This window comes from Drosophila nasuta, chromosome 2L (assembly GCF_023558535.2).
Source record: "Drosophila nasuta strain 15112-1781.00 chromosome 2L, ASM2355853v1, whole genome shotgun sequence".
Classification (NCBI taxonomy): Eukaryota; Metazoa; Arthropoda; class Insecta; order Diptera; family Drosophilidae; genus Drosophila; species Drosophila nasuta.
The window spans coordinates 5,513,585-5,529,628 of NC_083455.1; the positions used below are offsets into that span (position 1 = coordinate 5,513,585).

Sequence of the window (16,044 nt, forward strand, 5' to 3'; positions counted from 1 at the left end):
AATGAAGCCTCTTGCACCATGGGCACATTCTCAATTTTTAGCTGGTCTGTCTTTAAGATAGGCAAGAAATTTAGCCGTGTTCCATTTATTTGTAGAGTAACAAATGATTCTTTCATAGAAGTTATTTATCTATCATTATATGGGCGAATGAAAATTCTTCATTTTAAAGTGACTAAGTGAGGACAAGTTTTTTTTTCTTATTTTGGATTACTATTTAAAATACGTTTTTTTTGTGTTTAAATTTAATATTCATATTCATCACATAGTCTCTATGTGATCGAAAGATCATTCCCAAGTTCTTACGTTGAATATTATACTTGCTGAAGGTGCTAATGTTTTTTTTTTTAAATCATGTAAAACAATACAGTCTTAATAAGATATTACGTAATGTTGATATAAAGCATACAGAATTTATTTAAATGTTGTCAGACCAAATAAACCACATTAAGAAATATAGTAATTAATAATAACTAAAAAAATAAGGCATTCAGTCCATAGTACAGTGGAGCGGGTGTTGAGATTAAAAGCGTAGAAGAAATCAACGTCATCGTTAAATTTAATTAGGCATCAAATGACCAAGCGGCCGAGCTAAATCAAATGCCAAATGGCCTGTAAGTGAACCAAGCGTGGTAGTCAAAGGATGACCCCCGCCCACCCCGCATCACTAAGCCATTCCCCAGATAATGCTTGGGCAGTAGCACGAGCAGCATTTGGAACACTTTAAAACACAATTATAAGTCAGCGATGAAGCTGTTGGCGGTGCCTGTAAATGGACGCCAGTGGGCAACCCTCGGTGGACTTAATTTGCAAGTCACCAAAGTCAGCAGCGACGCCAAGGAGGCGGCAATGCATCCAAGGAATCATCAATGTGTTGGGGAAATATGAGCTGAATTGTGGGAGGGGTTGGAAAAAAAACATGACACTCTTTTCATAACATTTAACAATGTCATAATGAGAACGACATGAAGTTAACCCTTGGCATGTTAATGAGGAACAATCGGATTTGCATTTTCTGATGCCAGATACGACAAAGATAAACACATGAGCCACAGTCGCTCTGCGGCTTTTCCAATTGTTAATGGCTCGGGTGGAGTGGAGTGATGAAGAGTCGTAACAAGTACACTTGAGTTCAGTATGAGTCATAGCTGGAGATCTCTTAGCTAAATGTATTATGCGTCCATTAGTGTAAATTTTATTACCGCAAAATATGACGGAAGTGCGGAAAAGAACTATAGATACACGCATGTATCTCAAAGATGCGAAACATACTTATATAATTACAGACCACACAAATTGGTTTAGCACCACATGAGGCAACATTTCAGCGTCAGATCTTCTAATTACCGCAGACCACAAAAGCAAAGAGAGTCCATAAACGGCCAAACGAGAAGGAGGAGAAGAAGAAAGAGGAGTAGAAGAATAGAGTGGGGCACAAAGCTAAATTGGCGAATTCAATTCATTTAACCAAAAATGGAATTGCACAAAACAAATTTCCATTACACACGATTTTTATGCTCGCTGCTTTTTTCCCTCGACAAAAATAAAAGCCAACTGTTTGATTTTTTGCTTATCTTATCACACACACATACAGCCGTCATGAGCCATTCTTTATCTTGGCCCGCAGGCCAAACAGTTTTCACATACATTTCCATTTGCACCTTTCGACCGACCGACTAATAAAAATAAACTTAAATAATATGTAAACAACATGAATAAACGGGGTACACTTGCCTTCTCCTCCTCCTGAGTCAATGCGGGCCGATTTCAATTCAATTGAAAAACTTTACACCTCGCAAATGAAACCCAAACTCGACCTGTTAAACCTAAGGGTTGATTCCACAACATGCCACATACATTCGACTATCGATATATACGTATAATATTTGCGAATATATGCAGACGGGGCATCTAAGTGGGATTAGACATTATTTTCGTTTGCTATTTATAGAGATTGCAAATACTCCTGGCAAAGCACAGCGGGGATCTCAACAATAGACAGCAGAAAAACAAAAATTAAAAATAGAAGTTGAATTTAATATTAAACGTGTTCAAGTATACAAAAGATATCTGTTGAAACACAATATTATATATTTTTTAAAAATGACAAAATCAAAAAATGTCTTGGAACATTTTTAAAAAAGTTTAGCCATAGCTATTTTTGTATTAAATTCTTTAAAAATAATAAGAAAACTCCGTTCAAAACTATCCTATAATATTGTAACACATTACTTTTTATTTTAAACATATTTTATAATAGTTTTAAACGTATTTATTTAAAATAAACATTTTTAGATTAATTTCATTAATTTGCTTTTCTAATCTATCCTAAATTTAATGAGTATGAAAAATAACAATGATTAAATGAGTAATAAATTTCAAACTTGAAACATTTAAAATTTTGACATTTATTAATTTGAGTTTCTATCTACTTCAATGTATTTGTAAACTTAATGAAATTAGATGCTTATTATGATGTGTGTTAATTTTCCTAATTAAAGCCTTTTGCGATTAATAATCATATTTAAGAGATAGCCAAAAACGTTGTTTTTAATTAGAATATTTGATTAAATACACTAATTAATATTTTCTAATGAAAGACCAACAGTTATTATTTACAAAGCTAATAAAAAAAATAGTATCTTTTGCGTTATAAAAACCGATTCATTATACCCGCTACCTATAAAGTATATATATTCTTGATCAGCGTCAACAGCCGAGACGATATAGCCATGTCCGTCCGTCCGTCCGTATGAAACACTGGATCTCAGAGACTATAAGAGATAGAGCTATAATTTTTTTTCGACAGCATTTCTTATGTTTGCACGCAGATCAAGTTTGTTTCAAATTTTTGCCACGCCCACTTCCGCCCCCGCCAATCAAAAAAAACGAATAACAAGTGTAATTTTAAAGCTAGAGCTACGAATTTTGGTATATACAATAATTACTGTAATAGTTATGATTCCTAAAAATTTGGTTTCGATCAGATAAAAATTGTCGAAGTTATTAAGGAAATACTTTTGTATGGGAAAAACGTCTACTTACTAGGGGTCTTAGTTGCTTTGGCCGACAATCTGGCACATTGTGCCGTTTATGGTATATTTTGAATGGTGTACTATATCGATATACCAAATATATCATTTGGTATATTTTTAGTATTTTTAGTATTTTCGGTATATTTTGAAAATGATACCGCAATATTTTGCCTTTATTAAAAATGGGTAGCGGGTATCTCACAGTCGAGCACACTCGACTGTAACTTTCTTACTTGTTTTATTATCTATAGGGTATCGAAAAGTCAAGGATACTCCGCAGTTACTCAAATGAAAAATCACGATCTGCTGCTGCTTCAGGTGCAGATATCGTAACAATCTCTCAATAGATTCTTATTTATTCAGCGCCTAGGCGAAAAGCCTTTCAGTTTGCTTTGCGAGTGCTTAAGCTCGATTGAAGTACTTGAAATGAAATTTCGCTAGTCTATCGATGCGGCGTTTAAGAATGGACGAAAAAAGGATTGGCGTGCGTTGACGACGAGGCGGGCTAATAACAGGATTAACACAATGGAGGCAAATTGAATTTGATGCCAATACATGCTTAAAGTCGCAGTCTCACACACATTCACACAGTCACAGTCTAGAGAGCCCTCCTGTTCCGGGCGGCCAGAGAGAAAGCCAAGCAAGCGCCAAGCGAAGAGCCGCGGCGAGGTCGATGAGCAAACACAAAGTCCCAAACGTAATTTTCACAAATTCATTGAACTGCGTGAGTGTGAAAAATAACAATTTAGATAAACATTGCGACGGCGACGCGGCGACCTCCATGGGTGTCGTGTCGCTCGGTGTGTGCAGCTCTTTCTGAAGCTGCAGCAGCCCTCGGTGACACACACACACACACACACACGCACACACGGCGGGAGAGCGTGAAACGAGAGGAAGCGAGAGAGAGAATGAATAGAGGAAGGACGAGGACGAGAACGCGAACGCTGCTAGACATGGGCGGCAGCGCGTCGACCGTTGACACAGAAATCATATTAATATAAATTAACGATGTGGAAAATTTAGTTTAGTAGTGAAAATGGCGACCGAAGCGACGTCGATGTCGCAGTCGCAGCCGCAGTCACTGCCAAAGGCCAAAAGCATCTGGGAAACAACAAGAAGTCAACTTGTGGCTCACGTCGCCATCTCATCAGTCAAATGCGCCTTGGCGCGCAAATCCCAAAGTCAGGCACACCAAGAATACCAGAATCCAACATTGAGAAATTGTCTTGCTGTTGTTTTGGCCACCGTAATTCAGTTTCGGATTCGAATTCGCTTTTGGCACTGACTGACTGCATCAATCTCCATCGCCTCCGACCCTTGGCATGATGTCGACCCTCAATTTTTTCAATTAATTGACGCTCTCTCGATGCACCTTGTGACGCACATACTTCTAGTGATGAACACAAGTTTTCAGTGTCTCTGTATACTAACAAGGCATCCATGGCTAATAACTTCCTCATAGACATAATCATAATCCGATTATAAATCCCCAACGTCACAGCGACGCGTGTGCTTGTCGTTGGGCGGAAGTGAGCTGCTTGAAAACGTTGTTGACTGCAAATTGATTAAGCAAACTTTTTTACACTCATATGGGAAAGTGTTTAAACATATTCTCAATAAATGTATGAATGCTCTACAATACTTTAATATTAACTTTCTAAAGATAAACTTCCTTTTACTCACTCAAATTGTAATTTCCACTATCAAACTATTAATGAAAACTCCCATTGTCAGTGAGTATTCAAATTTTAAAACTATTTGTAATTTTCTCTTCTTTAACATAATTTTAACGATACAAACAGACATTTTGCGAAGGGTATTTTAAATAATGACACACTCGAAGACAACAACGCATCTTTGTTTTACAACTACTTAACTGCTCTATTAGTAATTATTACTTTCATTGTTAAAAAGTTTAGATACAAAAATACAGTAAACAAGTAAGAAAGCTACAGTCGAGTGTGCTGGACTGCGAGATACCCGCAAACCATTCTAAATAAAAGTGCAATATTATTTTTAAAGTATATCGAAAATACTATACAACTAGATTTAAAATATACCATAAAGTACAAAATATACCAGATTGTCAGTCAAAAGCAACTTAAACCTGTAGTAAGCGTTTTTCCCCATACAACGGGTCGGAGATGCAAATTTATAATAGTACCTTTCTACCCGATGGGTAGCGAGTATAAAAATATTTTAACACATATTATAATCTGGTAATTGTAGTATACTCCAATTCAAACGACAGATCTTGCTATTGGCAAACATTTTATATTATGCTTCTATTCAAAACTAGTCAACTCAGCTTTTTGGAATTACTAAAACTCAAAACATTCAGAATTCCTCTATTTTTGTTAATAATGTTCCCCCTTTTTAAAAATAAATAAAAGCAATTGCATTTTTGAAAACCCTTTAAGTTTATTACGGATACATTGATAATAAGTATGCTGTATAACGTTTATTGTTAATATAAAATTCATTAATTTACAATTGTCAAAAGATCTGCAGCAAATGCTAATAAAAATTCTTTAAAACAGCAGTCACCGCACAGGGTTTTGTTTTATGCTGATGATATGATTTAAAAAGGTTTTCGTATATATTTTTTTATTGATAAAATCTGGTACCCACAATGGGTGACCATTGGCCTGTGCGGCATGGAATGATGTTGGGTTGTCCTCGGCCAGCACTGGCAAAAAAGGAGTCGAAGTTGCTTGTGGGGCAACTTGTCATAAGTGCCAAAATGCTGGCCAGGACAGACTGCTGTTGGCTGGATGTTGTTTGGTTTTGCATTTGTACAGATTGTTGGGCAAAAAATAAAGAGTGTGTATAGTTGGGAAGGGTGGAAGGGATTTACAACGTGACGATAACGATAACGATAACTTTGCAAAAGGCATTAAACTAAGGTGAAATTTTGAACTTAAAGGTTTAAAGCAGACGGCAGCAGCTCTTTTTTGTTTCTATTTCTTGCGGCCCTCGTAGAATTCGCGAATCAACTGACGCAAATATCGCGATTCATTGCGACGCTCGGAGAGTGTGCGACGCAACTCCTCATTGGCCTGCACCAGTTCCTGCTCTTCGCCCAGCACGTGCTCCATTTCGATCTTCTTCTTCTGGCGATAACGTGTAGCGGCGTTCTTGTTCTGCTCCTTTTTTCTAATCTTACGATCCTCCACTCCGCGTCCGTAGGTGCGAGTGCGTTTCTTGGCACTGCCCGAGCTGCTGCTGGGTGATGCAGATGGTGATTGCTCCTCCTCGATGGTATGCGCCGGCGAGTTGCTGCTCATCTCTGGCAGCCACTCCTCATCCGCATCCGCAACGCTGCTGCCAGTGACGCTGGTGTCACTGTTGCTGCTGCTGCTGCCCATCGATGACGACGCTTGTGATTCGCAGTCATCGTTGTACAGCTGCCAGTTGGTGGGCAGCTCCAGCTCCTTGGCCCGCATGTTGACAATGTCATCGACAAGCTGAGCTTCGCGAACGTTGTCGTTCACTGGCGTCCAGTTGTTGGTGAAACTATAGGCCGGAGCGACCGCTGCCGTTGGGGCTGCAGCGACATCTGCGACATAGGGCTGCTAATGTTGAGAAGAAGAAATATATATAGAGGACAACTTTTGGCAAATTAATGTGTACTGTTGACTTACCACCTTCTGCTCCTCTTTGACGAGTTCTTGCTGTTGCTGTTGTTGTTGGTACGCATGAAATTGAGGCGGCGACTGAGGCGGGGTCAGCTGCTGCAAAGTGAACGAAGCATCGCAGTGTTGGAATTCCGCGACCTGTCCTTTGGTTATGGGAAGTAGAGCCTGCGACACCACATCAAGGTGCTGTGGGAAGCTTGCTGTCTCATACTCGATGTAGTGCGGCGCCTTTTGGTCTAGTAGGCACTCTGAAAAAGGCAAAGGTTTTCAATTAATTATTATATAAATGGGTAAAACGAAATTTCTCTTAGTGAACTTGAATTACTAATCTATCGCATATATAAGTAAATTCATAACAAACTTGAAGCTATCTAAAACGATTTCACTACTATTTATGGTAACATTGAAAGTTATATAATAACAATTTCTATTGCAAAAGCTTATCATTTACGTAAGTAAATGCGTTACAATGCTAAAGTTATCATAAACGATTTATTGTTTCTATGATTGGCATATCGATGTTAATTTACTAGAGACTTCCACTTGTTTTCAATTCTTCTGCTACATCTGTTGCATGGCTGTACCAGCAAAAGCAACAGCAACGGCTACAGCACTAACAACGACAACAACTACGTCGTACATATGATTAGAACTGTTGTTGTTCTATATATTATCAATTCAAACTGATTTCCATTGAAGTGAAGGACGCCTGGACCAGCAAAACAGCGGCAGCATATAGTAAACATTTGCATATTGATTGTGGCACATTTTCAGCTGTGATTGTTTTGCTTCAATTCAATTTATTGATTCTAAATTTTAAGAGAGACGACAAATATTGAAATCAGTCGCTGCCATGTCGCCGATTTGATTATTTGGTTGCCTCTTCTCAATTGAATAGCAGCAGCAGCAACGTCAAGCAAAAAAAAAAAAGCGCACACACAACGCTAACGGTCGTCAAAGGTTATCAGCAATATCCCCAGAGCCAGTTACCAAGTGCAGTTCCAGTTCCAGTCCGCAGAGTGAGAGAGCAATGATGACCTTCGTCTGCGCACCTGCTGGACTCAACAGTTGGCACATTAAACACCTTGGGCTGGGTCGCATTCTCCTAAGCACTTTGGTCTCCATTAACATAACACGTTCCCTTCCGATATACAATATATATTAGGTGTATAAACAGAGCAATTGCAACGACACTCTCAATTGATTTACATAAAAATCTAGTTTCAATTTATAATACAATTCAATAGACACTCGCAAGCGTTTCAATTGGGCGCGCCCACAATATATAAACATATTGCAAGTATAATGCAAATGGGTGTCGAAGTGTGTTTCTCGCGAGACATTTGGAAAGCTGTAAGATACTTTACTTTGTTGTCAATAAATTTACATAGATGCAGAACAGTTAAGGGCACACTTTGGATCGGTCTTGTTGCCAATTGAATGTGGGCAAATGTCTTGTCAGCATAGCTAAAGAATGACAGTTATATTATATGTATAGTTGATTATTAATTGATTTGTTGCTAAGGGCGCACTCTGGTTTAACGACCTGTTCAGGGTGTTGATTAGATATGCCGTCAATAGTTTTACTTTACAACAGACGTAATCAAAGTATTTAAAACAAATGAAAATAAATTATTATAGCTATTCAGCAACTTGGATAACATGTCATTAAAAATGTTTTACAATAATTATATTTACATGTAAAATATTCATTAGGACTAATGTGGGCAAAAAGTAAGGAGTTGAATTTAGAATTTGTGGGCTCAACATTTCTGATTTAATTAAGCACAGAAGTGCCATGAAATTTTGCTTTCGAAATTAAATTTAGGTTATTACGGAAGGCTTTTACTATTTGTACCATGGCAGAAAAATGTTTAGAAGTGGTACAAAGACTTGGAACGCTCCATCGACGTCAACAGATGACTAACACATCAAAAAAGTGATGGATTTAGTGCTAAAAAATCGCCAGTAGACTGTAAGAGACCTTAATGATATGATTTGAATATCGGCAGAATTTGTGAAAACAATTTGAGCCTACTTAAAGCCAAATCTAGTTTGCTACCGAAAGCGTTCCATTTCTTGCAAAAAAGTCGTGTCCATTTTGGCAGAAATTCGTCGAATATCGTTTCGCAATCAACGTATTCTCAATATTTGGCCTCCCAAAACTCAAGAGAACACTCCAGGTTTTTATCATATGATTGCTATTGCTTAGATGGCTTAAGGGATTGTTTCCAACAGAAAAAATAATCGTTAATTTGTTAAAGTTTAAACAGTTTGGTCAATTACAATTATTTTATACTAATTGTCATTTCAACTCAATGATCACAAACTTTCATTGATTTGACATAAATCGGACAAAGTGCAATTAAGTGAAGTCAACTCTTATGAACTCCTACTTAGAATCAATAAATACATTTGTAAAGTACTCTGATAGTTATTTGATATTGATGAAGCGAGCAGCAATCATTAATATACTAAGTTACGTGCTGTCTCTAGGCAGTTTGTCCTACATTTTTTTTTCTGCATACAACGCAATTTACAGTCGCAGTTGAAAGTCAGCTGCAGCGCGGAAAGCTAGACAAACAATTCAGAGATTAATGCAAACAAAGTTGCCATTGTGAATAACAAATAGAACGGCTGCTGAGAGAGGGAAGCTAAGCAATGCCATTTGACACTATCGTTCGGAATACTTTTTTTTTTTTGTAAAGTAATATATTAATATTTAATGGGGGCATGATTAAAAACAACCTTGGTGGTTCTAATAAGTATGCTTAGAAATTGCTAACAACACAACAGATCAGCAGTTTGCCTAGAAAAACAACAGTAGCTTAAATAAGAAATTGTTGTGATTTTTACATTTACAAATTTCCCATAAATCCCCACGTAAGAAAAGAGAAGGGGTTTTCCACCACATCGTTAATTTATGAGTAAATAAACAAACTGCGTTTCTCAGTTGAAACTGTCTGCATATTTTTAGTAGGTCAAGGTCATAGAAAGTATTTAAAAAAAACGATTGTAAACTCTTATCGCAGCTTGGAAAAATTGAGACGCCGAATAAATCCGAAATAGCCAAGACTTATCAGTAGGCAGACAAATATAGTATTTATTTGGCTTCGTATTGTGCGCAGAAATTTGCAAATATTTGGAAAGGGCGCGTCCAATCGGAGAGACAGAGTCACTCATAAAATGCAAATGAATTTTATAAATACTAAACAGAAAGCGAGCCAATCGCTGCAAATGGAAATCAATAAAAAAAACAAAAACAACAAAATAAAATAAAGAGAAGTACGCAGCATGCTAAACCCGCCCGACCGGAAAGTCATCTTTAATACCCAGCCAGACTTTGCTCAGTTACGATGAAACTTCAAGAAAATATTGAAGACTCCAAGTGTGTAAGATATATCCGATCCATATGATGAAGAATATCGTGCCAGGTCTATATTTGATAATTGAAAGGGACTTGTAACTACTTCTGATACATATATTATTCATCTTTTGAATTCTTATTCAAGTTAAGATGAAACGGATGTTTAAAGATCGATATATCATATTTATAGTTCCCTTTCCTGCTTTGGGTTCTTATTGACAAAACAATAAACTAGTTATCCAACTAATGCATATTTAAATATACTAACCATAGGCTTGTTGCATAAATATATTATAACTGCTCATAGTTGCGGCAGCAGCGACTCAGATTCAGAAAAATGATATTAAATTTCAATGAAAAAATGCGTAAAAAACAAGTGGCAATAACGGAAAAAGGGGGAGTGAAAATATTAACCCTAGAAATTAAGTGTAAATAAACGCTGAAAGCGTAAAAGGCAAACTATACATATAACGTGGAAAACGTTAAAACTAAAACTTTAAGTGTCTAAATATCTAAAACTGCTAGATTAACGAGATGCGACTTTAAAGATATGTATTTAAAAAATTATACAAAGAAAAAGAGAGATTATGACAGGCGCGATAACCTGTTAAAATTAAAAATCACAGCGAATTTTGAACGGGTATCAAAAACAAAAAATAAATTGGTAACGTCTGTGGCAAAACACGCGTTTTTTGCCAAGTTAATAACAACAATAATAATAATAAGCGCAAAAAGACACAAAGTAAAAGTTGTTCAATTGAATGTGCTTATTATTATATGTAGGTGCTGTTTTTTATGTGGGCGGGGGGGGAATTGAAATTGCAATTGGATGTAGTTTTGTATATGGGTATGTTTCTGGTCAACTGCTGCCGCAAATACTTTGGGAGTCGTGGTTAGCAGAGGCAGCTGCGATGAGACGATTAAGCCGTTTAACGTCGCTTCACCAACTTTTGCGAATTGATCACAATTTCACGGTTCCACATGTAACGGTATCCACAGTGTGGTATCATGCTCACAAAGTCCTGTGCGCTCACTATCGAATTCGGGCCGAAATTTTGAAACCGATGCTCCAGCTTAGATACAGTTTAGTAACAGGACGTGGACGAGAGGCCCGGGGGAGAAAATAGTCGAGAGAAAAGGGAGCGAGAGATACGATGTGGTTCCGTTGATCAGCTACATATAGTTAGATCGAAATGATCGCCTCAAACGCACGCGTTTCGTTTTGTTTGGCGCCGTTGCGAATTGCGAATGGCAAAATGCAGGCTCGAGTACAGTTTGGCGGTCACTGTTCAAGTTACAGTTCGGCAAGCACTAGTGCACGCTTGCACCTTGCCTTGATTTGCTTGCTCGCTCTTTCTCTTTCTCGCTGGTATTAAACACCAAATCAATTCCGATTCAATTATTTTTCAGCGTTATTTTCCGTTTAACGTTTTTGCGCGTTTCAAAACGCAAAGACGTGGGTCTTGCTTGTTGTAGTTGTTTTGGTTTTTTTCTTTTTGCTTTTTGTCTTTTTCGTTTTATTTGTTATTTATTTTTCGCTTGAAGGCAGTTTCTTTGTCTTCCAGTTTTAGCTGTTATTATAGTAGTTGTTGTTGTTGTTGGACAAGCTGAAACCAAAGCCGAGTTTTTAGTCGAGCACACGCGTCAGAGTAACAATTTGTACTGAGCATTGTTCACAGAGCGCGCACGGTTTTTGCTCTGAACAAGTCAACGAACAACACCGTGAAAAAGAGCACGCGTGAGGAGAGAGAGCAATTGTGACTGTGTGAGTTTGTGTGTGGGAGAAGAGACAACAAGCCCTGCAATAAGATCAATCTCTACAGCATGTGACGATATCAGCGGCAGCAATCGCTTGCAAACCCGAACCCAAACCCGAAGCTGAAGCCGGAGCCGAATCCGACACCGAAGCTCCAAAGCCAACGGACTTGGCACAGTGGATGACAGACAGTCGACACCATTCACAATTTGACAGGCGCCATTGTATTGGTGCGATACAATTGGAAAAATAAACAAGAGTGAAAGCGATCTTCCAATGATATACTGTAGATATATAGCTAAAGTTAAATGTATACTGTCCCAATGACATCGAAGATAACTTGGAATCTTGCGTAATAAAATATAAGTATTATGTTATGTGATACTATTAACAAAGCAATTTGTTTTACGGTATTCTTCATAACGTGAACATTTAAATTCAAATGTACAGAGATTCTTGAAAGATTTAAGAAATTGTTTTAAGTCAACTGCAGTTCCACTGTTCAAGAGAGCATGAGCTTTAATCTCTACTATTGAGCAACTGAGCATTATCAATAATTTTAATAAATACATATGAAAAGTAACCCAACAGGTCTCTGAATATTCTTTCCATCACTCCCAAAATGTTGATAGGCCTTTAAATGATTATTTATAACAAATAAACATCGTTGATCGCCGCGGGGAGAGACCCCAATGAAACGATACGACGATGACGTTCATTGAACTCGCCTCACCTCACCTCGCAAGCAATTTAAATATATACAATTGACCTGTCGTCCATAGTAAAAGGTTAAATCAAGCATATATTGTATTGTAGTATTCCATTATTAGTAGAGTTGATTTTTCCTTCGCTCACGATCAGCTGCACTTCATAACAAGCGACAAGCTGCGGAGTTCAATGACAGCGCCCTATATAAAGCTTCGGTCTCTCAATCTTTTCAGAGATGAAAGCTGTATGCACCAGCTGCTCCCCATATACTTGTTATGAGGAGCCTGCAATGATGACAACAGACCAAGCCCAAAAAGAAGTCAGACAAGCGCTGTTTTTTGTTGTTGATGTTGATGCGAAAATGGGGGGCACGTCCCAAAAGAAAGAGTTAAATTTAAAACAAAGAAATTACAAATTGCAATTTCCTGTCAATTTAAATCCGAGCCCAAAAATTATTTAATTATTGCCCAAAAATCACATAAAATTTCCATATGCAGATCAGATTGTGATCGTCAAACAAAGATCAACTGGTTTATTGATCTGACCAACTGATAAATCCTTGAACCTTTGCTCTGTCTTTCTCTCTGAAGCGGAACTCTAAAGGTTTCTCCTCGGGTTAAATGATAGTTTCTGGTTTACAACGACCTTCAACTTAATTTGTTTGTTCCGAATTCTTAGAGAGAGGCTCAATAGTTTTGACTCTCTAATAGTGATCGTAGATTTGTCGGCTTGGAGAGCTGCAGATCGATACGTGATCAGTTCCACAGTGAAAAAGCAGAAAAACCAGAGAGTATAATTTTTAAGAGCCGCTCTACAACATTGTGAACATTGTGTAGTGACTGCTGACCACGTTTATAAGCCATAATTACGCTTTTGACAATGCCAGACACAACAAGCGAAACAAGCACACCAAATTCCACAACAAAATAAATATATATAAAAAAAAACAAAAACAAACAAACCGGTTTGTCAACTGCACTCTGACACTCAGCTGTCGAACAAAAAAACCAAAAACCTGCAGACTGTTCATGATTTTGATAACTAATCAGTTAAGAGAGCAGATAAACAACAAAAAAAGTCTGGCTAAAAAAGTTTGCATTTTTGTGAAATTCAAAATTAATTTAAATTCAATTTCATACCCCCCTTGAGAAATGATAATTATATAATAATCCAGTTTTTCAAAATATATCATTGAATTTCTATAACTTTTAAGTTTTTTTCATTCGATATTAAAGAATTCAAATTTTTCCTACAAAGTTACGCGCACAAGACCTAAACAGGTTATAGCTAAGTTGGAAGTAGTATACAGTACATGCATAAAGATTTAAACATTCAAATGTTTTTCAGCGTGAATCAATAAACAAGATCAGGCTAAGCATCAGTTCGCGTTGTTTGTCTGCGTTTTTCAGACGTTCAAAGTTCAGTGTTTACAAATTGAACTTGGTAGACAATATAATCAAAGATTCGTCTTTAAGCGGGTATTATATCTTTTAATACGTTATTTCTTTCAAATCAATCGATGTATTCAAATTTAATAATTGAATTTTTATAGTGACTACCGAAAGTTGTGTTGTAAGCTATTTTAAATCTTTTAATAAAATAAGTTATTTTGTAATATACGCATAAATAATCATTGAATCAATTCAGTACTAGTAATTTACATGTGATATTTCATTGCTTGCTACTTTTGTTTGCCCTTCTATCTTGCCTACACGCTTCAATTATGCCAACATTTATGATACATTTAATCTTATCTATTAATGTGCTATGTCACCATTAACTTGCCTTCATCCTTCAGGTCAAGAAACTCCACAACCAAGTCTTCACCACTAAGCAACTCCATGGAGACAGCTTCTTGCAAACTCTCCGCCTCATCATCGCTCATTATAGAAATGCCTGCAATAAATAGACATTCATTTAGTATATAAATATAAATTGATAATTTTATTAACTTACCATGTGCAAAGTTATCGTCATACAGAAAAGTGGCGACTGTTGGCTCATCAAGCGAGAAGAGCTCGCTGGCCACAGTTGTTGGTGGCGAAGCCGGCTCCAGCTTGAGATCCCAATACAATTCCTTGGGTAAATCTAAACTTTCCATTGTCAATGTTCTTGTTGTTGTATTGTTCAAAATCGGAATCTAAACTTGATGTGCAATATATTGAATCCGGTGCGAAATATGTGATGAACGCTGGTTGTTCTTGCTGTGTATGTTGTTGTGAGGACGCCATGGTGGCACTAAATAAACAAATAAAAAAAAGAAAAATACATAAGTATACATTATAAATGTATTCTATTAGCGACGATTACAAGGCACTATTTGATTGACCTGCACTGTACCTGTAACTGGCGGCAAATGATTAATAATTTTACAATTCATTCAAATAACTGCACTTTTGAGTGACGCAGGCTGCTGATAATAGATTCTTTCCCCTCTTAACATTTTATTAAACACTTTCCACATAAAAATGTTGAATAAAAAGAGGCAATGCGATAATATTAATATTTTGGACATGTGCGCAGTAGTGTTGACAAAATTAGCTTGTTTCACGCCACATCTAGCTATTTTTTCTGTATTTATAACGTAATTTAAAAAAACTTTTAAAGATTCCCAATTCAAGAATAGAATTAAACATTTAAAGATGCCAAAAGAAGTATTTTTCACTTAAAAGGTTTATATTTTTTGATAATTGATAAAAAAAAGCTGACATTTTTTTAGCTTGTTTTCTTGGAAGTTAAAGTAAGCAACACTGATGTTCAAATAAACAATTCTAGACTTTTGCTCTGCTCTCAGTTTACGTCAATTTCGATCTTGATTTAAGAGAGAGACAGCAGAAAAGAGAAGAATGATTCACTTGACGTTGCACGTGTTGCAGCCTGTGGCAAGCAGAAGCCAACAAGAGGTTACTCAATTCGCAAGGCGATTGCATCAGCCAATTTGGTTTCTCCAGTTAACTGTTTTGGTGGTTGTTGCATGCCCCAAATGGTTGCCACTGTCTTTCTGCCACGTTACCATGAATTGCCAACTGAGTGTCTCACTCACACACACAATAACAATAAATCCCAATATGCAACGCGCGTTTGCAGTGTGTGTGAATGCGCCATTGCGAAATACACACACTTACGCATATACGAACTGGTGAACCGTTGAAATTGTTAAATAGTACTTACAATTTTGTTTTAAACATTTTCATAACTTTTGTGTGTTGGGGCACTGTAAGTGCTTGTTGTTTTGCTTGCGCGCAAACTATAGAGCCATTTTTATGTCCATATAAATGCAAAAAACTTTATTGAAAAAAATAATTGGACCTTTTTGCGTTTCATTTGGAACGATAATGAAGTATGAGCAGAGTGACCACTCGCCAAGTTTCATTTAATACCAAAAATATACCAACAAATACTATAATTGATTGATTTTTTTTTGTCGCTTTAAAGGCAATTTATTATTTATATGTTTTGTTCTAAACGTGACATGTTTATTGTAGTTTGCATGTATTGGCAATAACTTGATTAAAAACATAATGGTCATATGCAAGCCCAGGG

General features: G+C 36.9%; 1 protein-coding gene across 3 annotated transcripts; it reads right to left on the reverse strand.

The window, feature by feature from the left end:
- Positions 1-5,478: 5,478 nt before the first annotated feature.
- Positions 5,479-15,844, reverse strand: LOC132799047 (activating transcription factor of chaperone). Of its 3 annotated transcripts, none has more exons than XM_060811182.1 (5): positions 15,673-15,844; positions 14,458-14,739; positions 14,287-14,397; positions 6,677-6,918; positions 5,479-6,604 (listed from the first exon to the last, which is right to left on the reverse strand). In XM_060811182.1, exons 2-5 carry the CDS (start codon positions 14,600-14,602, stop codon positions 5,993-5,995), a joined length of 1,110 nt encoding a protein of 369 aa, XP_060667165.1. In that variant the 5' UTR covers positions 14,603-14,739; positions 15,673-15,844; the 3' UTR covers positions 5,479-5,992. The 3 variants fall into 3 exon arrangements, with proteins under 3 accessions (XP_060667165.1, XP_060667164.1, XP_060667166.1); XM_060811181.1 differs by having other exon boundaries at positions 5,479-6,607; positions 15,673-15,843; XM_060811183.1 differs by lacking the exons at positions 14,287-14,397; positions 14,458-14,739; positions 15,673-15,844 and adding an exon at positions 10,306-10,535 and having other exon boundaries at positions 5,479-6,607.
- Positions 15,845-16,044: the final 200 nt, after the last annotated feature.